At 49.8% G+C, this 25,951-nt stretch overlaps 2 protein-coding genes across 4 annotated transcripts in view; one reads left to right on the top strand and one right to left on the bottom strand.

Moving 5' to 3' along the window:
* MAD1L1 (mitotic arrest deficient 1 like 1) overlaps positions 1 to 5,622 on the top strand; it is a 347,760-nt gene extending 342,138 nt beyond the window's left edge. For both annotated transcript variants that reach the window (XM_054270764.1, XM_054270763.1), the window contains one exon: positions 4,560 to 5,622. In XM_054270764.1, the coding sequence (XP_054126739.1) occupies positions 4,560 to 4,718 (159 nt within the window). In that variant the 3' untranslated portion in view covers positions 4,719 to 5,622. The remainder of the gene's footprint in view (positions 1 to 4,559) is intronic.
* Positions 5,623 to 21,298: 15,676 nt separating this feature from the next.
* Positions 21,299 to 25,951, bottom strand: part of ELFN1 (extracellular leucine rich repeat and fibronectin type III domain containing 1) — a 102,904-nt gene continuing 98,251 nt past the window's right edge. For both annotated transcript variants that reach the window (XM_054270667.1, XM_054270666.1), the window contains exon 4: positions 21,299 to 24,903. In XM_054270667.1, coding sequence (XP_054126642.1) covers positions 22,074 to 24,464 — 2,391 coding nt within the window. In that variant the 5' untranslated portion in view covers positions 24,465 to 24,903 and the 3' untranslated portion in view covers positions 21,299 to 22,073. The remainder of the gene's footprint in view (positions 24,904 to 25,951) is intronic.

The following is a 25,951-nucleotide window of genomic DNA, read 5'->3' as shown; positions in this document are numbered from 1 at the left end:
GTCAGCTCATAGCCGATAGCACTTTTGGAGCCATTGTTTTTAGCTACCAAAATATGTCAGAGAGAAGAGGAAATGGGTGTACAAGAAAATAAAACCTGAGTGTATCTGGGTGAGAATGCACTTCTGAACCATGTGGTAGCTTGTTAGTGGGTAAAGGAGACACTGTCACACTTTTGACATAGGTCCCCCTCGGCAGCTGGAGGAATCAGAGAGGGAAATGCTGGGTCTTGGCTTTCAGGAAAGGCTGTGTGCAACAGGAGCACAGGTGCAAAGAGCCATCTCAGCAGGAGCAGTGCAGACAGAGTCCTGTACATGTTACATTGAAGTGGCAGTAGTTAAGGAGCCTGTTACTGTCCATATGTTGCAGTTTTACGAGCCCAGTTCATCCAGCTGCAGGTCCATCCCCAAGAGGGACATTTGGGAATGCCTGTTGCTCCCTCACATCATCTGCATTGTCTGCTCCTTGCTGAGATGGAGAGAAGAACCCGCTTTTCTACCACGTTGGTGGTTATTGGAGAGATTTTTACATGTGTATCTGAACTATAAAGCCTTGAATAATTTACTGGTTTCCAGAGTTAAGAGGAAGATTTATGATGTTTCCTTCTGGCAGGTGGCTGCTGATCTTGATTCCCCTGAAGAAACAGTTGTGCTAACAGCTCCCTTCTCAGAGCAGCTACTCCAGGTTCATGTTTTTCTGTGCTAAATAGACCAGTGTTGTTGTGATTTGTAATATAGAGAGGTCTGTCCCCTGATAATCTGGTTACTATGGGGTAGCACAGCCTGCAAGGAGACAGACAGGCTGTCACCCTTCAAATCTCCAGCCAGAGTCACATCCCACCCAGCCCAGCAGAGCTGGGTGTGCAGCAACACTGGGCAAAGAGTAATTTCCTTTGCTTTTCTAGAAAAGGTCCCCATAGCCCTTAAATCAGACTAAACTGGCAACGGAGCTTAGTGAAAGCTGAACTCCTTCCTTTTGCAAGTATTTGAGATCTGAATAAAACATAACAGAGACCTGAATCTTGGTAGTTTAGTGAGCCAGACAGACTTTTCCCATGAATTAGAAGAAACCAATACAGGGGTATGTACAGGGTACCTGAGAGATGGTGTTTTCATCGTGACGAGCTGCTGCTCTGTGCTCAGGGAAACTGAGGTTTAGGAGGGAATATTTACATCTCTAGTGAAGCACTGCACTCGTGTGGCCCAGCACAGGGGGGAAAGGGAGAGTGAAGCACAATGGTGGTCCCCAAAGTGTCGTCTTGCATTGACTCCTCTATGCCTTGGCTCTGGGGTGGATGGGGATACTCACACATACAGCTTTTCCTTTGATCCCCTGTATTCAGTTTGACTCTAAATGTTGATGCTTTTTTTCTTTTTTCTTTCTTTTTTCTTTGCTTTTTGGCCCTTCTCTTTAAGAACAACAGCACACTATAGCAGTGGCGTCAGTAGTGCTGGGCACAGAGCAGTCAGGGCTGGGTTTGAATGTGCTCTGGTCTCTCTCACCCCATTCCCACTCATGGACTGTCCCCATGGATCAGTGACACTTGTTTATGCCCCTCTCAGCTTTGTATTTTATTCCTAGATAGGCTGGGGTGGCTTTTGGCTTCATCTAAACTTAGAATTTTAGTGTGAAGGTGATTGTGATACATGGAGTGTGCTGTGAATAGCTGATCTGTGCTGGCACCTGCAACAGGAATATCCAGGAGCTTGCCTTTGAGGGTTGAGACTTTTATAAATAAAAAAAAATATATATTAAAAATGGGTGGAGGGAATCCTAGCTATGAACAGCGAAGAGCAGGACTTGAGTGCCCTTGCAGCTTTGAACTGCTGGAAATGTCATATTTCTTATCTTCAGAAATACAGCTTTTAGAGCTGGAACCACAGGCATGCTCTGCATTGATCCAGAGTGGTGTGGAACACCAGAGCCTGCAGCGTTCACTCAGCAGAGCATCCCCCCATGTCCTCCCTCCCCTCAGTTCCTGCACACCGCTGTGCATCCCCCTGCCCTGCTCTGATCCCTGCTCCCTCCTGCTCCTGCCTCGGGCACTTCCCTCTCTGCCAGCAAGTGCGCCAGGCAGGGTGCAGGCTGGCTTTTGAAAGGAAATCCTGTGAATTAATGGGAACATATTGCTATTATTTCATATAATCACTTTATTTGTAAAGCACAGGCTGCAGAGGTACTCCCGCTGTTGAACCCAAAGCAGCAAATCTATCTATATATCCCAGTCTATACTACATTATGAACAGATGGGTGAAGAAAAAAAAGCAATAAAAACAAATAATAAGAAAAGTTACGATGATAGCAATTTTAAAACACTCCTAGGGGGGAAAAAAAAAAGTTTCTCCATTTTTTTTAAAGCAATGTGAGATTGAATGAGCTGCACTGCAAGTGCATCCATCCTCTAAGTTCACATGTAAACATCTACTGGCAGAGGAAGAATTGCTTTTTTTCCGAGTGGCTGCCTTCTCGCCTTGTGCCTGTTACAGAAGCAATCATAAGAAACCTGGGTGAGATGGCTGGGGTTTGGAAGCATTTGGGGGTTTTCTTTGATTTTTTAGAGTTCCTGGGGAGACAGAGGCCGTGGGGGTGAGAGGGAGGATGCTGCCTCCCTTGACAGCTGAGAAAACTCAATGGTAAATAGCAATTTTCTCAGGAGCATGTATTTATCCACATAACTTTCTCTGAACATTATTCTTCTGCCTCTGCTGCAGGAGGAAACTTTATGAACAATAGCAGAGAGAAACTACCATTAATCTCATAAAAAAAAGAGAAGATATTCAAATGTAGCCTTCACCCATGGCACCAGCGAGCTCAAAGGAAAAAAAATTTAAAACATTTATGTTGCTCTGTTTTTGAGGTCATAAAACACAAGCAAATGGTCTGGCACTGGATGCTAAATTTCTTAAGGAATTTACTTTAATTAATTAAACTAGTAAACCAATTAATGGATTTGCTTGTAAATTCTTAGAAAATTAATTCTGTGCCCAAAGAGTGTTTTAAATCTGCGAGGGAGGCTGTGTATTTCATACAGAGCTTGAATTCCCATTTCAGATGAATCCAGCTCGGCACTGAGAGAGCCGGAGATACAAGTGATGCATTCATAATACTCGGACCTTCCTCCAAAACTGGCACTGCTCATCAGCTGAATCTGGGGGAGATTTGCAAAATAAAACCTGTGCTGCTGCCACAGCACCTATCTCCTGTGTTTCTGCTCTGCTGTGCCACCTCTGGCTCTGTGTGGGCTGGGAATTTACATCATTCCTGATGCCTCCAACTGGCTCCTTCATCTGCCATTTCCTCCCTCTTTGATCTGCTCCAGGGGTTCCTCAGGTGCACAGGAGGTACCAGGTATCTCTGGTAAGCAGCAGATCAAAGCACAGGATTTGCTGAAAAACAGCCCAGCCAAATCAAAGATCTAAACAAAAGCTAATTCACTTTTCCACGTGAAAACCTTGTTTTGATTCCCTGCCTGGCTGGGGGATGGCCGGGGCATCCTCTGTACCTTGCACTCCCCACAATCCAAAGTGACCCAAACATGGAGGGTTCATAATCAAATGTGTCCAGGCTCTTGAGAACATGAAATTGGAAGGAAGCAGGTTCTTTGGGGCTCTCAGCAGCTAAAGCCATGCTTTCCCCTCCCATGGCAATCTTCCACTTTGGATCTTGGCATCCTTTGATTGAGGAGGGGGCTGCCAGCCATGCCTAGCGCCACCCATGCTGTCCCACCTCACCTCCAACAGGAAGCAGAGCTGCAAAGCAATTAGGAATGGGAGTATTTTGAAGAGGAAAATGGCAGGGGAAAAAAAATTAGCATTTGCACTGTGATGTTTTTGCTGTTTATTAATAAACAAGCTGCTTTCATGCCTCCGGGGGCAGGAGAGGCTTCAAGCATTCCTTATTTCTCTTGCATTTAGCTTTTTTTTTTTTGCTTGTTTTATATGTTACAGGAGATTTGTAGTGTCTTCCCACATGTTGAGTTTCCTTATTTTCTTGAGAGCATCCCTGGAATAATTCCTCTGGTGGCTTTGGCTGTGTGCTGCCAGGCTGATTTAAACACTTTAGGGATGCAGCGTGGATCAGTACTCCTTGGGAAGGAGTTATACTAATCAGGAACAGGTCTGTTCCCTCCTACAGATGTGGCATGACTTCAGGGATAAATGGAGAGAAAAACCCTGTGCAGAGCTCCTGCCATTCTGGGTGGTGTTGGTGACAGTGACCCTGATGTGGCCACCTCTGTTCTGGGCTCTTTCCAGGGCGGTCAAACATCTCCCCAGTGCCACATTTGTCACCAGGGAAGGCTCACAGGGGTCCTGCATGGGGACATTGGGATGCAGGAGTCAGGAATACCATGTGCCAAACAGATGGCATGTCCTTGGTGGCAGCAGATCCGTGCCAAAGGAGGCTTCAGGGTGGCACGGCTCTTGTGTCAGGGAGATGAATTCAAACCCTCTGATATTAATGGCCTTGTTCTTGTTTCCCTTTAGGCCTCCAGCTCCTCTGGTGGAAAAATGCAGCATTAAAACCCTCTGGTATTAATGGGCTTGTTTTTCTTTCCCTCTAGGCCTCCAGCTCCTCTGGTGGGAAGATGCAGCTTCTGGAGACGGAGTTCTCGCGCACCATCCGGGAGCTCATCGAGCTGCACCTGCTGCGCCAGGACAGCATCCCAGCCTTCCTCAGCGCCCTCACCCTCGACCTCTTCAGCCGCCAGACCATTGCTTAGTGCCCCACTGCCAGCTGGCAGCCAGGCTTTGGCCTCCTGGGCAGCACACTCAAGGTAGCAAGGAAAAATTCTCCTGTTCACCACCCTCAATTTGTGTTGTTGGGTTGCTTCTGTTTTGCAAGGAACTCCTTCTTCTCCCTTCTTTCATGCTGAGTGACAAATCCCACCAGTTCCTCTGAAAAGCATAATTTTCTTCCTGTGGGAGGGCAAGTCTAGCTCTGTCCCAGGGCTATCCTGTGCCAGGATGCAATCCCTGCCTTTAAACTGGGCCATGTGTTCATCACTACCCATATTCTCAGGATCTGTCTGGGAATATGGTGGGAACTGCTGGTTTGAGGAGCCTCAGCATCACCATTCACAGCTTTTCCCAAAAGGATTCTCTAAATCTGAGCCCTAGCAAAGAGACAAACCTGCATCAGGCTGGTGCTTCCTGCTGCATGGTTGTCCTCTTCTGATGGCAGCCAAGGGTTTGGTCCCTGAGGACAGAGACCCAGGGAGAGTCTCTTGCTCTTGCAAACATCTCATCACTCAGCAAGTTTGAAATTTTTAAGATATCAGTGACCTGAGTCTGCCATCACTCAGCAGACAAGCACAAGCATAAATGGCCATTTGAAGCCCCTATACCTGTGTTGACACCTCTGTGGCTCAGTCACTGCCATGCTTTTGGTTCCTTACTGAGACTTTATGTTATCTTGGTTATCTCAGGACTGTGGAATAGTGGAAAGGAGCAGTTTGGGCTCCACTGTGTTCAGTGCTGGTGGCTTTAGCCTTCTGCCTGCCACCACCCTGTGGGTATCTGTTTTGAGAGATCTCCTTCCTCCTGCCCTGCATGGAGGGTGGAGCATCTCCAGAATCTGACATTTTGTATTATAATGGATGTAGCTCTTCTGTCATAACAATAAATTGTCACTGCCCAAACTGGGTGTATGATTCTTATTTGGGATGCACTCTGTTCCTAGCTCTGCTCTCTCACAGGTAGAGGAAGAGCACATCAATGGTCTGATGTGCTTCACAAAGGGAGGACATCATTATCTCTGTTTTTCAGGGCAAGTCTCATTCACAGATTTATAGAATCATCAATGGTTTGGATTGGAAGGGATGTTAGAGATCATTTAGTCCCAACCCCGGCTGCCTTAAACCAAATCAGTTTGCTATAAACCTCTATGTATATTGATTTCCCCCTGATTTCAGCAGGACACACTCCCTAGGCTTGGAGAAAAGGCAGCAGTGAGCAGGCTGGAAAGTTAGCTGAGATACTTGCAGTGACTGCAGGTTGGCCAGGCTTGCTGGAGTCACTTGGACACCTGTTGATGTGTCTCCAGTCATGGAAAACATCTGCTCTTGACCCAACTTCTGTTGACCAGAGGTGGAGGGACAAACATGAGACCTGGCGAGGCTGCAGCCCCCATCTCCTCAACTCACCTCTCTGCAGGGAAGCGCAATAGCAAAAGTTTGTCATTTTCTCTTCTGCTTGAAGAAGTCCCGGTGGAAGATGAATTGCTGGGCATGCTGTGCCAGGGGAAGGCTGCCTGATTCATATGCACGGCGTGGCACGGAGAGTCGCCTTCCCCAGTCATGGGGAAAATGAATCCTGACGTCAGCCGCATTCAGCTCCGCCGCCAACACAATAGCGGATCCTGGCTGCCGCGGAAAATTTTTCTCCTGGCTCCTTGCAGGAGAAATGAAGTAATTAATAAGTTTACAATAAACCCTCTATCTTAGCAAAACACAGGTGAGGCGAGAAGCGATGCTGGAGAGCGACAAGGGAAAACACGTTCAGCCCGCTGGAAAGTTGCCTCCCGAGAGTGAGAGGATAATAAGTTGGGAGAGAACACACAGCAGGCTTGCGAGACACCTCCGGTGGGGAGGAGACATGAGTTACTGCTCTGCTCCCTGTTCTCCCAGCAAGACTGATTTGTTCAACTAAGTTTAATATGGGAGAGGTGTGTGGTGAGGATGGGTGCTTGGCTGGGTTGTGGTGGTGTGGTGCAGCAGCTGTCCATGGCTTGGGAGCTGCTGGACTGTCCTGCTTTGGGCAGCAGCATCCCTGCCCTGCTCATGGCATTATGCTGCTGCACAGTGAGTTCACTGGTAATTTTGGGAAGCTTGATATCTTTAAGGTTCACACATGGAAGCGTGGGAGTTTTTCATGTGGAGGTGTGACCATTGCAAATCCACTTGGGCCAGCTGTGGGCCATGGAGAAGAGGAGCTCAGACTCCCCAGTTTCTAGTTCCAACACTGAGTTCAGGATGAAGCCACAAACCTATGGCTGTGCCTGATACCACGGCAGCTCCCATCTCTGTCATTATCCTGCTTGTCTGAGCCACGAGGGAGCTGCAAGGAATAACTGACACTGAATTTCACTGTGATTGCTCCTTCCTCTATGAGCTACATGGGCTCAGCAGCCCATCAAAGGCGCTGCCACCGTGTTCACCATCCCCTGCATCCCTCCTCAGTGGGTGCAGCCCCCAGGGCAGTGCAAAGAGATCCCAGTTGCCACCACCCCAGGTGGTGAGGGCACAAATCCCATCTGGGCTTGGCTCATCACTCGCAAAACTCCATCCCTGTTTGTGGAAAATCCTTTTAGAAAATCTTGGGAGCTGGATAGTAAATTTTCAGTTGGTTGGAGGGGAGAGGCGGGAGCGCTCACGAGCGCGTGTGTGCTCGCTGGGTTTCCGTGCACACTAGCTGGGTTTATGTGCTGTAGGCTGTGAAATATGATTTATTGGTGCATGGCTGCAGGATTTTTTGTGTGTGTGTGTGTGTCAGAACACAGTCTTGTTTGCAGTGTTGCCTGAAGCTTCCCTTCACTCACACTGCTCGTGAGTCCCTGCTCTGCTGCCAATCAGCCCTGTGCATCTGTGTGCATATGCAAACACCAAACAGGCACAGAGCTGTCAGGTAAAGCAGCAGAGCTCTGGGCTAAGGCAGGCGTTGCCAGATTTGTGCCTCTCCTAAGGGCACATTTCTGAATCTGGAGGTTTTTGCACCTGCTTTGTGTCTCCTGGCTCTTGGTGTTGTCATGTATTACTCACGTTGTCCTGGAAGTGTGCAATGCCTGAGAAGGAACCAGGGAAACCCTTTTGGGATGAGCCATGAGAAGTTTGGAGTTTGTGGATGTTAGTTTGGATCTTCTCCATGTAACACTACAGGAGTAAGGGAAGGAGAAGAGGAAAGAGAATTGGAGCCATGACGGAGTGGGTGGCTAGAGAGTGAAGGGCAGGAGCAGAGCAGGGGATGGATGAATGGATGGATGGATGGATGGATGGATGGATGGATGGATGGATGGATGGATGGATGGATGGATGGAAGAAACAGGGCATGGATGGAAGGAGAAGCCACCTCCATTTCTGAACAGCTGCAGTGCCGGCCATGCTGCTGGTTCTCCACTCCTCCCCTCTGCTCACTCCAAACAAACGCCGAGCAGCACCTGCCCTTTTCATTTCCCAGCCCAGCAGTGGGCTCAGAGGCAGCTGAGAGTGGTGTGAGCTGGGCTGATGGGCAGACGTGCCAAAATAAACCCCAGGGGCTGACAAGGCAGAGCCTTCCTCAGACATCACCGAGCTGATGCCAGACCCTGCTGCTCGGGGTGTGAGAGGGCACAGCCAGGGCAGGATTGGTTCTGTTGGAGCTTTTAGCTGTTCAGGGACATTGGGAAAACAGTGGTGGTGCCTGATGCCAGGTGTCTGAAGCTAAGGACAGGAGCTGGGGAGGACGGAACAGGCTCTATGTGCTGGTGTGAATCACATTCCTGCTGCCTGCTGTGACAGCAGATTCAGATTTAATCGCAGCGTCGCTAAAACTTGCATGATATTTAAAAGCTACAAAATGCACCCACTCTGATCAGGGGAGGGATATTAAATAAATAAATAAATAAATAAAAAATCAGCAAAGCTTTTTCACAAAGTCTTTTTTAAATATTAAAATCCCATCCTTCCCAACAGGAAAGCTTTTTTCAGGCTAAGAGGAAAGACTGAACGGCATCTGATGATATCGCATTGACACAAGTGTCTAGAAAAATAGGGTAGGAATGTATGATCTGTTCTGAAAAAGGAACCATAGCTAATAGGAAATATGCTGATGCTACTTTTAATTTCATGACTCAGGTTTGCTGCAGAATTGATGGAAATCTGTGTTGGAGCTTGGTTACATTAAAACATTTCTTGGCTGCTTGGGGGTTTTCCAGTTCTTGTTTCTCTTTTGGGGGATTATTATTGTAAAATCTTTTGCTACTCTGGGGGTTTGCAGATGTTATTTGAAAGGACAAGTGGACCATCTTTTATCCAAAAGAAAGAGGGGATTTTTGCTCCAGAAAGATGACTGGCCAAAGCCCAGCCCTGGATAGGCCATGCCAGGAGCCCCTCCTGTTCCTTCCACCCACAGTGTCTGTGTCTCCAGCCTTCCTTCTGTGCGTGTTTTCCCTCAGCAAGGACAAGGAACAAAACAGAAGAAAAATACACTTTAAAGAAAATGCTGCCGTGTAATTTAAGGAGCACAAAGGCAACTTCTTGCTGCTGGAGGTCTCGGAAGCAGCCCGTGTCTTTGGTCTCCACCCAAACCACACTCCTCCACCAAAGCCCATTGCCTTGGGCTGTGTCAGTTTTCTTCTACATCCCCAACATGGGCTCAAGCCTCTACCAACCCCTTCATCTTCCCTGTGCTCTTTCCTGGCCCAGGCTCCAGCGCTGATGAGTTTATTAGGGTTGCTAATTTTACCTGATGCTGCTTCCTTCTCTTCATGACAGGCTATGTTTTTTTGAACTCTCCAGCTGATTGATTGAGCTCTCTTTAATATTCCATGTTTCACTTTGAATTCTCTTTGTTGACTGTTGCTTGTTGTTGTTCTGTTTTTTTTTTTTTTCTTTAATCATCCCACTGTCTCTTTTTCCTTCCTGGTCCTTCTAATGCTTCTTCAGCCTGGAGCAACGCCAGAGACCATCAGGAGGTCATGGAAACACAGACGGCTGTAGGATTTAAATAAGGACTGGATAATTTTATGACCATTAACAAGGCTCACTGCTATGCAAACCAAAGTAATAAGGGCAATCATATCTCATGGTTCAGGGAGCAAGTTGATTGTCTGCAGGGACTGAGAAGGTAATTCTGCATCCCTAACTCCCTCCAAAATATGATGCAGTTGACAAAATGCACCAGGCAGGTCAAAGGGCTTGGCTGGAGGGTGAGAGCATTTCCCTTATCAGCTCTGTTCTCTCACTCCATTGATGTGATCAGAAACTTCTGGTATCAGTGTGGTGGGAAATGTTCTCCAGGCAGATGAAAGGCTCTGAAGGTTGGCAGATGAACCTCTCCTCTTAAGGAGCATCTGCTGAGTGACATTTGTGCTGTATGATGGCAGATGCTTCACTTTGCTGGCAGTGACTGCTTCATCTGCCAGGCTGCCCCATAACCACTGCCCAGGAGTGCTAAAAGAAACGCAGACCATGGATGTCACTTGGGTCCTTCATTTTGGAGGCGCCTCCCACTCCCCACTGACCATGCACAGCCTTGTTCACAATGGGGTGATGGCAAATCACACTGTCCCTCCTTTATCCTTCTCTGCAGTGTGGCTCTCCTGGATCCTCACTGTTCCTGTGCCTTTCCTCAGCTCCTTTTGGGTTCTCCTGACTCCTCCATGTGCCTGTGCCTTTCCTCAGCTCCTTTTGGGTTTTCCTGGAGAATAGATGCTGGGTATTCTAAGGACTGATTTTAAGAGATGACTGTGGTGGTAAAGCATAATTAACAGTCTATAGCATTGCTGTTTTTTTTTTTTTAATTACATGCAGGCAAAGCCTGGAGGTGTGGGATGGTTGATGGGAAAGTTGAGAGCCACCAGCACTGACTGCCCAGCTCTGGTGGGTGACCACAAGGGAGGCTTGGGTGCTGTGGTCTGAGCTGGTTTGGGTGGCATCTCCCAACATGTGCAGCCATGGGCATGAACAGTAGGAAGTCACATCCTGGTCATCGTTTGCTCCCCAGTATGGCTGTGGAGCAGCAGCTTGTAGATGTCTCTGCAGAGTCTTGTCATGTCTCTTCCCTGATGGCTCTGCCAGTGCAAAGGGAGTTGTGAGCAAACCTCCCCTCTGCACTCCACACACAGAGAAAGTGCTCAGGGAAGATGGAAATCTCACCTGCACAGGATGCTCAGCTCAGGCAGATAAGGTGGTTCTGTGGGTTACTCTGAAACTCCAACCTCAGGCATGGCAGAGAGCCCACAACACTGACAGGACACCTCCAGCCTGGCTGCACCTCCTCTTCCTTGCTTTGGTCCTTATCAGGAGGAGGAGAATGGCTCATGGGACTGAAGCAGGTTTGTTCCCAAGGTAAGGAAAGCACCAGGCCCCCCAAAAGCCTCCTCACACACACCCAGTTTATATCACTGCCATTTCCTGGCTTCACAGTTAGCTCAGGACAGTCCCCAGGTCCTGTAACCAGTGTTAAATGTAATGAATGATCTTGTCCTCCTTGTTTGTCTCCTCTTTAGTGTAACACTGTAATTAGCTTAATTACCAACAGATTCATATTTTTTTTTTTGTAACTTAAAATGGAAATTAAATTTTGCACCAGGTTTTACAGGCTGTTAACGGGAATCGAATAATCAAGCCTGACTCCAAGTCCTTGAAAATGAGTATTAAAAAAGGTCTGAATTTGCATATTCATATTTTTAATAGGGTTCAGAAGGTATATTTGCAACTGATGAAAAGGATTAATTAAGCTTAATTTGCATAGGAAGAACAGTTTAACCCCTTGCATCCTAACAAGGCAGAGACTGACAATTTGAATTCCATGGCTTGATGCTGGAGAGACACAGAGGCTGAGAGCAGTGCCCTGCAAAGCACCTTCCTTCCACTCCAGAAGGACAGAACCAGGAGAATACAGGATCCCAGCACCATCCTGACACAGTGGGTCCCCCTGTGCCCACAGCCACCTCCAGGTTTGGTCTCCATCTCTCACCATGGTGGTTTGTGACTGGGTCTTCCACAGCAATGCCACCACATCAGGCTTTGAGCTAAACATGCTGTTCCTTCTGCTGTGAGCTGGGCTGGGCAGCTCTGGCAGAGATTAAAGAAATCATTTCAGTGCAGCCAGCTCAGTCCCCTGAGCTGTTCACAGCTGGGCTGCCTGTGGCCAGCACAGAGTGGGAGCGCCATGGCTGGTAGGGGCACCAAAACCTTCAACTCCTGATGCCATTTCCAATTTCCTTTTTTCTCAGTGAGATCCCACTCAGGAGTTAAAGGCTCTGTGGGAATGTCAGAGCAGGGTGAGACTTGGTGAGTCCTGTCCTGCTCCCAGCCACCAGCCTGCGACTGGTCAGCTGGTGACAGCATCCCAAAGGTCTGGGACTTGTGCAGCTTCAGAGAAAGGGTCACAAAGCTGCCTGCACCCTAACTCCCCGCTGGCACCTCTGGCGTGCAGAAATCAGCAGGGTCTTGCACAGCTCTGTCCAGTTGTGATGTAAGAAAAACATAAGCCCTGCCCATGTCCATGGTGAGGGAGTTGGAACTAGATTATATTTGATGTTCCTTGCAACCCAAACCTTTTTATGGTTCTACAGAACCCTCCCAAATCAATCTCTTCTCAGACTGGAAAGCAGAGTGGGAACGTTACGCTTCCCGGGGCCCTACAAAGAACAGAGCACAGCTTTGAGTCAGCGCCTGAATATTGCTAAAAAGTGGCAAAAAATAAATAAATCAGGCATTCATTTTGCTTCAGCAGGTGGTGTGCAGCGTTCCCCTCGTAACGCTTTGGTGGCGTGTGCCGCTAATTATTTTTGGGGTGGAATTTGCTGCGCGCAGCGCGCGGGGTTCGTTAGGCAGAGATGGCTTTGAAGTGGCGTTCAGAATTAATGCTGGCACATGTAAATGTTCCTTGTGCCACGGAAAAGCTGCCCATAAATGATACGTGAGGTCCAGTGAGAGGGATGCTGGCATCTAGTCAAGTGAGGGGAGGGAAGGAAGGAAGGAAGGAAGGAAGGAAGGAAGGAAGGAAGGAAGGAAGGAAGGAAGGAAGGAAGGAAGGAGCTGAGCATGAAGCTGTGACCAAGCGCTGAGAGGATTTTGTATTTTCCTACTTCCAACTGTTTATTTACCAACATGCTGGAGAGCAGCAATCACTTCCTCATGCCTTATTGAGAAGCTCAGCTGTGAAATAACTAAATGAACCGTCCCTTTTTATTAGCCTTTGGACCGAGCAGAGGAGCAATGAGTTAATGGCTGACCAGTTTTTGAAGATGCCAAGCACATTACAAGTGCTAAGTATTATTTTTTTTTTCTGCAATGTTTTATTTTCCCCTCTGAACACTCATTTTAAATAACCCTTTCAATTACATTATCTGGTTTCATGCATTCTGCTCAGATTAAACACGGTGCCACTTACAATTCACCCACCTCAGTGGCTTCCAGGTCCCTGCAAGTCTCATCTTAACCTTTGTCTCTCAAGCTGGGGTAGAAACAGCCTTTGTTCTGGGTCCAGAGTCTGCCCCAGCTCTGCTTTGGCTTCTTAAACTTGAATGCATCCACATCACTTTCTGTTGGCCACTGCAACCTCTGGTTCCTTGCTCTTGCACACTGCTTTTCTTTCTTAAAAACAGAACATCTTGCATCCTTCCCATTTCCTTCCAGCTAAATTAGCTGCCTGGATAACCTGCCTCCTCCCACTTGCTGGCATCTTGTGATGTTTTGGTTTATTCTTCTTCTTTGTGAGGGCTCTGTGCTGTGCTTCCAGCAGATCTCTCTGCTCAGACCTGGATCTCCACCTGTGGCTTTGCAGACAGATGGGACTGGCTCAGCCTTCACACCACTGGGGGAATCCATCTCCTGGCAGCTTCAGAGATGGATGGACCAACCCTTCACAGCCACAGCTGGGCTCTCCTGGGTTGTGCTGCTCTCCAAAGCCACCCTGGGCCAGGGACTTCTCAGTCACCTCAGCCAGAAGAGCCTCACAACTCTATCCAAAAGTGTTTCACCATCTCAGGTGGTTTTTGGAGCTCCCAGCTCTGCTACAGCATCTCCATCTCTGCTTCTCCACTCCCCACTGCTGTGCTGGGATATGTCTGGGCTTCAGGAGCCAAGTGTGAGATGGGGGGAGATCATCCTGTCCTCCCTGTCTGCGAGCTCTGCCAGGGAAACGCCAGGTTTGGAGAGGCCATACCAGGCACCTCCCTCCCCAGCCTCCTGCCATCCCACACCCACAGCCCTTCACCTGGTGTGTGCAGGGCTCTTTTGGGAGCTGTGGCCACCCTGCAGGGCTGGAGGCAGCTGTGGAGCAACTCAGGGCCTGTCAGCTCACGAAGGGTTTGTTATTCTTGGGACTGCTGTGCTTCTACCTGGGATTTCCTGGGCAGAGATGTGTGTGTGTGCACGCCCTGTGGTGGGTGGGAGTGTTGTTACAGCCAGAATGATCTGAGGATATAACTGAGATAAGGTTTGTATGGAAAGGTGATAAATTGCAGCACCTGAGATGGCTGGGGGAAAAACCCAACTGGGTTTGTGTCGCAGACAACTTTTATGAAAAATCCTTTCCTTAGGATTTTTCCTCCTGAGAAGCTGGGAGGCCTCAGGGACAAAATGTAAACAATGGTTATCTGCTGCTGTGGAATGCAACAGGTGCATCTGTGATTGGTCTCATAGAGGTGTGTCTAATTAATGGCCAATCACAGCTGGCTTGGACGCTCTGTCCGAGAATGAAGCTTTTGTTATCATTCTTTCTATTCTTAGCAAGCCTTCTGATGAAACCTTTTCTTCTATTCTTTTAGTACAGTTTTAATGTAATATATATCATAAAATAATAAATCAAGCCTTCTGAAACATGGAGTCATGTCCTCGTCTCTTCCCTCATCCAAGAACCCCTGTGACCACCATCACAGGTTTGTGCACACAGCTCTTTGTCAGCCTGAGCTGAGCTGGATACAAGGGATGTTTCAGCTGGATGGTGGCAGATGGTTTGTGCCCATAGCCACTTTTCCAGGGGTTTTTTGGCTCTGCCAGCCCCTTGGAGCTACTCCCAAGAGCTGCTCTGCTGCCACTCTCCAATCTCACTGCAACACAAATCCCAGGTGGGCAGGAGGGAACTTGTGGGACAAGCAGGCTTTAAGTTCCAGCTTCAGGGAATGGAAACCTTTGTGTCTAGGCTCCAAATGTGGTGGAACAAGATTAATTAATTTAGCTGCATCACATGAAGAGTGCCAGTGTTTACTTGTGAGACCACAGAGGAGCTTTTGCAGTGCCCAGAGAGGCCTCCTGCATCTGGACGGGCTGGGAGCTGTTGATTGCAAGGCAGGAGATGCCCAAGGAGAGCTCAGTGCTGCATAAAAGCAATGCTGAGAGAGAGGAACAGCTTCAAGAGGCCCCCAGCAGAGACAAGCAGCAGGCACCACACGCAGACTGAGGCATTCCATCAGATTTCTGCAGGCCAGGTGAAGCCAGGGGCTCCTGCAAGGATGGAGGAGCCTGTCAAGGCCGGGATGAGCCAGACTGGAGGGCTGCTAGGAAAGCAAATGAGGTGGGAGGAAATGTGGATGCTGTGTGTGGGGCTGATTGCTTCCTTTCACAGCTGAAAACACTGAGGAATATGATAGAGCCAGAGCAGAGCCCAGGAGATGAGCAAGACAATGCAGGGGACAACACTCACAGATCTTAATGGATGAGACAGAGCAGGAGAGGAGAGCTCATTAGAAAAGGGCACTGCATGGTGAAGGGAGGACAGGATGTAAGCCATGTGAAAGCTGACAAAAGACAGAAATGGAAATCTTTTTGTCCCAAGGAAAGCAAGGATGGAGTGCATTAATGAGCTCTTTAATGGCAAGGCAAGTAAAGGTGAGCAGCAAATGGCTATTGCCAGACAGCTGAGCTGAGTGTGAAAAAACAGATGTTGGTGGGATGTGAGAAGTGATCGAGCTCGTACAGGAACAACAGCACAAGCCTGTGATTAACATCCCCACTGAATTATTGAAAAGGCACACACACAAACTCAGAGACTTGGCAGGCTCCTCTGGTTGCTCTGCAGGGACAGGGAGGTTGCAGAGGGATGGATACAGCCATGTTCAAATCCAATGTGAACCAAAGGAAAGGGCAGCAAAACTAAAGTGAAAACTGACATCCTGCTTGGCTACTCCCCACATGAGGAAAATCCACATCCCTGGTACTTGTGTGTCTTCTTATCCCTCAAACAGAAGAAACTAAGTCCAGAAAACTGCCTTCACTCTGGATCAAATTATTTTCCTCCCTTAAGTTCTGGGCAGGGTTGGGGGAAAAGTGGGAAATCACCATCACCACCTTCTGGTGGTGCTGGTGAGCTGGCTGAGAGGGGTAAAACAGGAGCTGTGACTCAGAGGAGATGTGAAAAATTGGAGCCTAAGCAAATTCATGTGAAGCCAAAGTCACTGCTCCAAGCCAAGGAGCTGGGTTGGTTTCTGCAGCAGCACTGGCTGTGCCCACCAGCACCTTCACCATCTTCAGTGCCTTGGGCACTGCTGGCTCAGGGGTTGGAGGTGAAGGAAGTGAAATGTGCCATATTCCTCTCTCTGGAGAACAATCTAATCTCAGAGAAAAACTGCCCCAGGGCCCATGGTGGAAAACCTGTGGTGAGGAAATTGGGAGAGAGGAGCTGGAGGAGAGGCTGGGGCACCTCTGAAGCCCACACCTGCCTGGCCATGGCAGTGCTGCAGCCATGCTACGAGACCTGTGCATTCAAGGTAGGATCAGTGATTTTCCCAAATAAACCCTTTATCCCCTCAAGTCCATGCCCTTCCCTCTCTGCTCTGTGCCCATCCTGTGCCTGTCTACATCCACATACTCACAGCTCCAAGCTTTGGGGGTGTCACTGTCCCCAAAGGGCTCTGCAGAGGAGAGGGACACGCTGTGCACCCAGAGGAGCCAAAGCCAAGGTGAGCAGGTTCCAAAACACAGCAGGGCTCTGCTGGGTGCTGGTGTTGGTCCTCTCCCTGATGAGAACTCGCAGATGCAAATAAATTCTGACTTGGGCTCCCAAATTCCTGCTCTGCTGGCTGTGCTAAAAATATCCCAACGCAGTGTGTGCTGGCTACAATCACCCCATTGATCCGCTCTCCTGGGTGTGGTCCAGCCTCTCCACATCCATCCCATCCCATCCCATCCCATCCCATCCCATCCCTCCGCTGCATCCCTGGGCCCCTCCTCTCCCAAGGCACAATGTCACAGACATATTTTATGAAAAATCCTTTCCTTAGGATTTTTCCTCCTGAGAAGCTGAGAGGCCTCAGGAACAAAACGTAAACAATGGTTATCTGCTGCTGTGGAATGCAACAGGTGCATCTGTGATTGGCCCATTTTGGATGTTTCTAATTAATGGCCAATCACAGTCAGCTGGCTCGGACAGAGAGTCCAAGACAGAGACTTTGTTATCATTCCTTATTATTCTATCCTTAGCTAGCCTTCTGAGGAAATGCTTTCTTCTATTCTTTTAGTATAATTTTAATGTTATATATATAATAAAATAATAAATCAAGCCTTCTGAAACATGGAGTCAAATCCTTCTATCTTCCCTCAACCTGAGACCCCTGTGAACACGGTCACAGCACAAGGCCACCTGCAGCACAGCGTCCTCCACCCCTGCTGACCCCTCTCCTGCCAGCAAGGTGATTTATTGCTGCACACTCGGCTGCAGTGGTGTCTGCCCGGGGCTGAGTGCAGCTCCCGATCTCTGCAGAGCCACCAGGAGGAGTTTGGGGCTCTCGGTTCACCAAACCCAGCCCTGATTGAGGGAAGGACTGACCTCAAAAATGAGCAGAGCTTGCTGGGAGTGAGGGACATGCAGGAGGTGGCTGAGCTCTGCTCTGCCTCTGGCTGTGCAGCTGATGCAGCCTGGGCATCACCCAGGTGTTGATGCATGGGCAGATCCATAAGCACCAGCGGGGCTGGGAGAGGGATGGCTCCCTGGCAGCCCCAGGAAGCACTGCAGGTCGCTGCAGGCTTGATTTGAGCAGAGTCAATGAATTCTGGCTGTTGTCTGGTCACGGTGGCACACGGAGCACCTTCCCTTCTTAGGGCCCCTTTGCACAGACCCCTCCCATGGGATCTACACCTGGCTTACTTAGCTGCATCCTTCAGGAGGCTCAAATGCTGGGCAGGGAGGGGGCATTTCACACTTCCAACACCCACCAGCTCTGGGGCAGCCCCCAGCTCCCCTCTCAAGTGCTTTGCTGCATCAGGGAGGGAGCTGGGCAGCACTGCCTGCCCCCACTGCCCCCCTGTGCTGCTCCACGTTGTGTCTGTGAACCTGGCCTGTCCCACAGGCCATGCTTTGGAGCAGATGGACACACCCCATGTGCACACCAGGGCTGGCAGGTGCCCTCAGGAATCCTGGCCTTAAATGGTGCGTGTCTCTATAAAGGGATGTTTCTGTGCTAATTTACAGGTTTTTAAATAATATCCAGGCTCTAGATGCCACCCAGGCTTTGTAACACATGGCAGGGTCCTTTGGGCCAGAGTGAGGGCTGAGCCATGGGTAATGCGGGTTTGGATTTACTCTCCAACCAGAGCTGTCCTTGCTGGGGTGCTGGGGGAGGGATCAGAGGAAGGATCTTTAGTGCTGCCTTGGGTTTGCCCTTGAATTCAGGTTGTTGAGACAACAGCAGTTGCGTGGACACAGAAAGGGCATCAGCAGAATGCATTTCCACATGGCCCAGGGCCATGGCTGTACTGCAGGGAACTGTGAATTTTTGTTCCCCTAGCCTCCCCTCCTCTTCAGTCCAACATGCCTTTCCTGTGCCCTCTCCTTTCATCTTGGTGGGAGCCCTCTTCCTTTGGACGAGTCTGGGGCAGCAGGAGCAGCCTGGCTGCACAAGGGATCACCTCTCTTTGCAGAAGCAGCTTGAGAGCTTTGGTGGTTGAACAGGAGACAGAACAAAGAACAAAAACAGCCAGCAGGTCACAGGTGATGAAATCCCTGCTCTGTCCCCAGGTGGGTCTGTAAGGCAGCTGTGGGCAGAGCTCTCCAGGCCCTGTGCAGAGCCAGCTCTGGGGCTCATCCATGGGCTGGTGGTCCTGGGGAGAGTGGAACCCCTTCCTTTCTCTTGTCTGGCTTTTTTCACAGCTCATTTTATGGCCTGCCGAGGGATGTGGAGCATGGCTGCCAGGACTGCACCTTGCTTTGTAGGGAGGACAAGGGGCTGGAAGGTGGTTAACAACCCAGGAGCCATCTGAGACCTGTGGTGAGGCCCCACCACCAATGGGGTACTGGTGATGCCTTAGAGATGCCTTAGAGATAGAGAGGCCTGGACTTTTTCTAATTCTCCTTCTTTCCAGCTGCAGACCGTTTGCATGTGGGAAGTGTTTAATTTAGAAAGGCCAGCACTGCTGTATCACATTCCTGTCGGTCTCTGTTGGTTTATCACCAGTGAAATCCTGGTGTGAAAACAGAATCAGGCTTTGATTTCATCTGCCCCTGCTGTTTTACACCACTAACAGCTTTGCATTTCGATAGCAGCTTTTATTCTAGGAGCTAAATGGGCTTCACAGACAGCCAATTAATTAATTGAGCCTCCCCAGCCAGCCTGTGCCCTCAGTGCCACAAGGAAGCATTTCCAGAGGAGGAAACAGAGGCAGAGAAGCAAAATTATTGGCCCCAGCTAAAGAGCTGAGCTGGCTGCTGCCTCCACAGTGATGCCTCACCCTGCACTGGCTGGGACATTGCTCCCTGTCCCGTGGGGATGGTCCTGGTGCCTTTTCCAAACTGGTGTGGGAATGGCCTCAATGCAGAGATCAGCTGAGAGGGTTCTTTGGGTGTCTATCAATGACTGGAGCATCTGAGCCCAAATGAACTCATGAGCTGCCATCACTTTGGAGCACCCCAGCCTCTTGATAAGGAATCCTGTAAACCATGAAACAGTGTCAGGAGGCTCCACTACTTTTTCCATCATCCACCCTTGCTGACCAACTCTTATTTCTCCTGGTTGGGACCTGGAGCAACATGATTTAGTGGGTGGCATCCCCACCTATGGCTGGGGAGTTGGAACTAAATGATGATGACTTTTTATTTTATAATCCTAGATGATTTTAAGGTCTTTTCCAAGGTCTTTTGTTTTTTTTTTTTTAAGGTCCCTTCCAACCTAAACCATTCTGTGGTCCTATGAGGAGGCACTCAGGGTCTGCAAGGAAAGGCTGTTCCAGCTGAAAGGTTTGTTTGGTCCAGGTGCTGGAGCTGAGATCTGGGGAAGGATCTGCCATGAGGCACTAAACAAGAGAGGGGTGACCCCCAAATCCCCTCCGGTCCTGTTCACTGCCTGGTGAGTAGGACACAGCCCTGGGAAGCTTTGTGCTGTGGGCAGGATCTGGGGCACCTGGAGGAGCTGGAGGAAGAGCGAATGCATTCCTGCAGAAATTACCTGCCTTTTATTATGAAATCCTGCTAATAGTTTGTTGTCTACACAAATAACCACGGGGAATGAACTCGTGCACTTCCCAGCCTGCTCTGTGTCTTCCTGGCTCAGCTCCTTTCTGAACAAACATAACCTTTTGCAAGAATACCTGTCAAAATCGCTTTGAAATATTGAAATAACAGGATGGGATATGGTTTGCTCCTGGGCCCTAGTGCTCATCCATCAGGACTCAGGATGTCCATCCAAAGCGACTTGTGAGCAGGATGCAAGGGAACAAAACCCTGGCAAGCAGCAGGGCCTCAGAGGGCTGCATTTGGGGAGCTTAGCACCTCACCTCACTGTGCTGGGCTCCCACACACCCACCTGGGAGCAGGGCAGCTCTCAGACCCTCACTTTTTGTTGGTCATGGGTGGGTGTGATTCAGCTAGAGCTGGTCAGGACAAACCAGTGTCCTTTGGCCTGGAAGTGGCTTCATGGCCTCACCACCTCCCTTCTCACCTCATGTGAGTGTTTTAGAGATGGGGCAAAAAGCTGTGGAGTCTTGGAACAGTGTTGGGCACCAATGGTTGAGGGGCACGTGGATGCCTGGGTGGACCCATGGACACAGAGCCATCTCCTCCCCTCCAGTCTCAGAGTGCCAGGGGCTGGTCAGGGCCTACCCAGGGTGTCTCAGTGTGGGACAGGTTGTAAATGCTGAGTGTCTTTACGTCAAAAGCAAAATCACCCCTCCATTTTCTCTTTCCCCAGAGCAGCAAGAGGCTTTGTGCTCTAACCCATCACTGGCTCCCCACCCTGAAAGTGGGGGGATAACCCACCCCTCAGTGGCTGGTCCCAAGGGCCACCACTGCCCAGACACATCTGTTTAGGAGCAGAAACCAATAACTTCTGATTTTCAGGAGAAATCCCACTGCATGGTGGCACCTGCTCAGCCAAGAGCCCTTCACTCCTCATCCCCTCCCCAGTTCCTCCCACCTGGAATAAGGTGAGGGATTCTATTTTCCTGGGTATGAGCCTTTTTTTCGTCAATGCACTTGGAAGTGATGAGCACTTGGACACAGACAATTGGTGGAAGAAATCAAAACAAAACACTTAGAAATCCAAACACTCCCCCCTCCAAAAGATATCCCATCAACCAACCAACCAACAAACAAAAAAGTCCTTCAAATAAAACTCCATCTCTTTCTCTAAAATCCATGATTAAAACCTGGTACAAACAGGTGAATATAGAGATATATATATATATTTTTTTTTTAGTAGATGTAGTATTGTTTTTTTTCTCCTCTCTCTCTCTCATTATACAGCAAACATTGCAAATATAGAAATTTTCTCTGTACAATTAACGACTTCGGTTTACAATGCAATGTGTGGTAAAACTTCTTAGTGAGTGAAAATGTGAACGGGCCTTCAACCGGGTGAAAGTCTAAACTGGAAGACTCCGTTTGCAAAAACAGCCCAAAAGATGGAGCTCCTTCTGGTCTCTTTTTTGGTTTTTGTTGCTGTTTTTGTCGCTGCTGATTTTGGAAGGGAAGGAAGGAAGAACACAAACTGTTCACAAAGAATCCACAAAATCACGGAATAGGGACTCATGCAATGCAATATTGGAAAACGCCAGACCTCAGCTCTCTGCCCGCTCTTTCATTTTCATTTTATATTCAATTTTTTCTTTTTTCTTACATTTTTTTAAAAAATCAAAATGAAACAAAACTTTTTTTTTGTTTTTTTTTCCCAACTCCACAGTTTGTTTGTTTGCAAAGTTTGTGTTCAAATTTGGTGCATGTCTCACCAACGTGAGGACATTTTAATATCTCACTGTATATATTATATAGAATATTTATAGATTTTTTCATTATTTGTTCTCTCTTTTAATTTTTTTTATTGACTCTCTCTCTTTTTTTTTTTTTTTTAATTTTTATTTTGTTTCAAAGACAGTCTGAATAAAAATAGCTGCTGCGGATTTCTTTTTGGTCCAGTTAGTGTGTTAAGTCACGAGTTGTGTGAGGACTCAGGACTTTTGCTGGGCAGAGACGCCCTTCCAGTAGTCTAAGATGTCGTGGAGATCCTCGTCTTTGGCAAACTGGACCTTTTTGCGTAGGGCGTGGCCGGCTGCCATGTACTCCTCCTCGTCTTTGTGCCGCTTGCGGTTGAGTTTGAAGCGCTCCCAGATGCTGTGCGAGGGTTTGCAGGTGTACTCTGGGCTGGAGGTGTAGCTCAGGTTGTGGTACTGAGGCGAGAGCTGGGAGTAGGCCAGGTCTCTGGGGCGAGGGCGGGTCAGGGGCTCCAGGATGGAGGGCTTGCGCCCGCCCATGCTGTCGTGCTGCTCCCCCGGGTGCGAGCTGGGGTACGAGTGCCGGTGCTCGCTGTACTGGCGGATCTTCTCCGCCTCTGCCCGCAGGATGGCCGCGGCCGGCGTCACAGTGAGGATGGTGTCGGTGGTGGGGGAAGTCTTCTCGATGTATTTGGCTTCGGATTTGTGGCCCGATCCCTCGGAACGGTAGGACCTGGGGCTCCGTATGGAGCCGCTGGAAGAGGTGCTGGAGCGTTTGGGGGCCGCCTCCATGCTGTGGTGTCGCTGGAGAGGGTGGTTGTAGCTTTCCTTGTAGACGGGGGAGAGGAATCCGTGCTTGCTGGGGATCTGCTCTGACAAGAGCACCAGCTGAGGCTCCACCGTGGAGACCGCCCCCGACTTCACCCCTTGGAAGGAGGTGGACTCGGATTTCAAGGCATCGATGCAATTGTTGATGATCTGGTTCACCTTGTCCACCTCCTTGGCGATGGTGGAGATCTCAGCCACAGAGCCCTGCGTGTCTGGCGGCAGGGACAGCTCACAGTCTCTCCTCTCAGGCTGCTCACCCGTCCTCACCTCCATGTAGTTGCCCTTGGTGGCCTTGGGGGTCTCACTGCTCTCAATCAGCTTGTACTGCTCGACCTCGCCAGCAGAAGGTAGGTAGGGGATGCGGGTCACTGTCTCCCCACCCAGTATCTGCCCCTGGGACAGCTGGGTGATGCTGGTGGTCTCCATTTCTGGCCCATACTTCAGCTCGATGATGGTCTTCTTCATGCTGCCGGCAGCCTTTTTGTGCTTCTCCTCCTGCTGGCGCCTCTTGCGAAGGCAGTAATACACCACGCCCAGGACAATCACCATGCCAAAGAGACAGCCCAGGATTGTCATGATGTAATGGGTGGCAGTGGAAGGGGTGGGCACCGGCTCCTTGCGGTTGGGTCTGGTGGGAGTGATGGTGACACAGGTGTGGTTGTACTTGGAGTACTGGTGAACAGAGACTACGCAGTAGGTGTAATCTCTTTGTGCTACTAGGTTGCTCACGGTGATGTTCTCCTCCTTCTTCCTGAGCTTGGTGATCATGGAGGAGAAGCCGTTTTCGAACTGGGAGAGGATGTACATCTTGCTGAAGGGGTAGGGGATCTGCACGGTGAGGACGGCCGAGTTGTGGTTGAGGTGCTTCACCTGGATGTTGGGGCGCACCTCGGTCTCACCGATGGGCGTGAACAAGGAGAACTGCGGCGTCGTGCCGTCGCCGGAGGAGCACTCCTCCTCGGAGCAGGGGCTTTCGGAGGGCACCGTGGTCACCTGGTACCTGGGGGGGATAAAACGAGGGATCACAGTGTAGGAGCCACCAGTGCAAAGGGAAGAGAGCATGCTCAGAGCATTGCGGTAGCCAGTCCGGCCTTGACCTAACAAGTAGTAGCCCATGTAGTCGGGCGGGGAGTCGCACTGCATCCGGTCGTAGGTGCGTGTCATGTTGGTGAAAGCCTCCAGCCATTGCAGGAAGCCCAGGAGCTCGCAGGAGCAGTAGAAGGGGTTACTGTAGAGTTCACAGACAGAGAGCTTGTTTAGGCCCCGAAAAGTGTTGCTGTCCAGTCTCTGGATCCTGTTCATGGACAGGTCAATGTTCACTATGTTGGGGCACTCCCAGAAGGCATTGGGGGTGACGGTCTCGATGAGGTTGGCCTGGAGATAGAGGTACTCCAGCTTCCCCAGGCCCCGGAGGATGCCCTCGGTGAGGTTCCTCAGTCGGTTGTAACCCAGCTGCAGCACCTGGAGGTTGAACTGTCCTGAAAAGGCACCGTCCTCGATGTAGGAGATCTCGTTCTTCGTCAGGTTGAGGTATGTCAGGTTGCCGAAGCGGCTGAGCGAGGCGTACTGCACGCTCTTGATCTTGTTGTCGTTCAGCCGCAAGTCCACGATGGTGCTGTTGATCTGCTGGGGGATGGACTCGTAGGGGGGCTGGTTTTGGCTGCAGATGGCCAACCAGACGAAGCCCTTGTCCCCCTCGATGAGCCAGCAGTCCGCCCGCACCCCGCCGGCGTGCAGGAGGGACACGGCCGCCACGCACATGCAGAGGGCTGACGTCGCGGCCCACCGGCGACCTGCCATCTGGAAGGGCAGCACGGAGAGGGGCTCCTGGTCTGCTGGAAGCGGGGAACAGGACAGGGGCTGGGAAGGTGAGGGCTAGTGCTCCTTGGGCAGCTTTGCTTGCCTCTCCCTTCTCCTCATGGCTCAGAGACGGGAGGGAAGCGTCCGTGGAGAAAGCGGAGCTCGGTGCCCACGGTGCTCGGCAGCCAGCAGCCAGGGGCTGCTACCAAGGTCTGGGTGGCTGAGGCTGGTCCCACATCACCAAGCCTCTGGCATCTCAAGGAGGGAGTCATGAAGTTAAGCGCCTGTGCAGAGGAGTTGTTCAGGCTTAGAGACAAGCCTTCCTCTCATTTTTTATAGTACTTCTCCTCGTTTTCTTTCTGCTGCACATCGTGGCGCTGGTCCCCATCTCCCTGTGCCTCCGTGTGTTTGGCTGTCCCCGCTGGGTCCCCCGGCTCACCTGCTCAAAACAAAACACAAGCACAAGCTCAGCACAAAGGAAAGACAGTCAGCAGTCAAAGGTGTTGGAGATCCATCCAGCTCCCCTCTTACTTAGGCACTCGCCTTCTCATCCTGGCAACCACCTTTCAAGGAGTCTTTGGTTTATTTGGTTGCCACTGGCACTGTTTGGCAGCACAAGGAGAGGTGGTCACTGACCATTGAGGTCACCCTCTGAGCCCTTGTCCAGCATCACTTTTTGTCAGCTGAGAGACCAACACACATCCAGCGCACCGTTTGTCTGACCTATTTAGGTGTCTACCTGAGGAGGAGAGGAGTGATGCCCCAGAAGTGTCTGTTCCTCTCTGCTGAGAGCAGATGAAGTCTAGACAACTGGCTCTGATGTAGATTTGATGCTGCAGAGTTTTGCTGAGGGGAATCCTGACTGTCTCATGTGCTGGTGTGTGCAGCAGCAGTGCCCACACAAGGGGCGCTGGTTGAGGACACTGTGTCTCCCTGCATGCACTGCCATGTGGCATCTGGGATACAGCCCAGCATCAAACACTTGTCCTGTTTCTGGGAACCTCTGTAAAACCCACTGCTGTGACTGTGAACCACCCAGCATCCTTGTCCCTGCTTGTTGGGGGCTTGTTGCCTTTCTCCAAGGCTCTCCCTCCCAGGTGAAATGATGCAGAGGTGTGGAAAACCAGCAAACATTCAGTGCTATAAGAAGAACTTGGAACAGTTTCCATTGGAAACATGGAAACTGTTGGAAACATGGCTGGTAAGAACTGCAGGTTTCTTGGGAAGTTGTGAAGGAGATAGGACCACATCTTACATCCAAATTTTCTTTCATTAAATCTGAAAAATAGTATAAATCCAGAAACAGTTTTCCAGACCATTTTACAGTGCCCAGGCTGGACTGTTCTTGGTGCTACACACCTGAAAATTGTGTGGGGCTGATTGTTTAGAGGCAGATGTATACTCTGACCCTTGTCCCTAAGAAACCAGGTTCTTTTCCAGCACAATACCAGCAGGAAAGGAGAGCATATTTCACTGCAGAGACCCCT

This window comes from Melozone crissalis, unplaced genomic scaffold (assembly GCF_028551555.1).
Source record: "Melozone crissalis strain CALT ecotype California unplaced genomic scaffold, PUWL_Pcris_2 ptg000012l_1, whole genome shotgun sequence".
NCBI lineage: Eukaryota > Metazoa > Chordata > Aves > Passeriformes > Passerellidae > Melozone > Melozone crissalis.
Note: the sequence above shows the minus strand (reverse complement) of the source record. Positions and strands in the feature narration are given on the sequence as shown.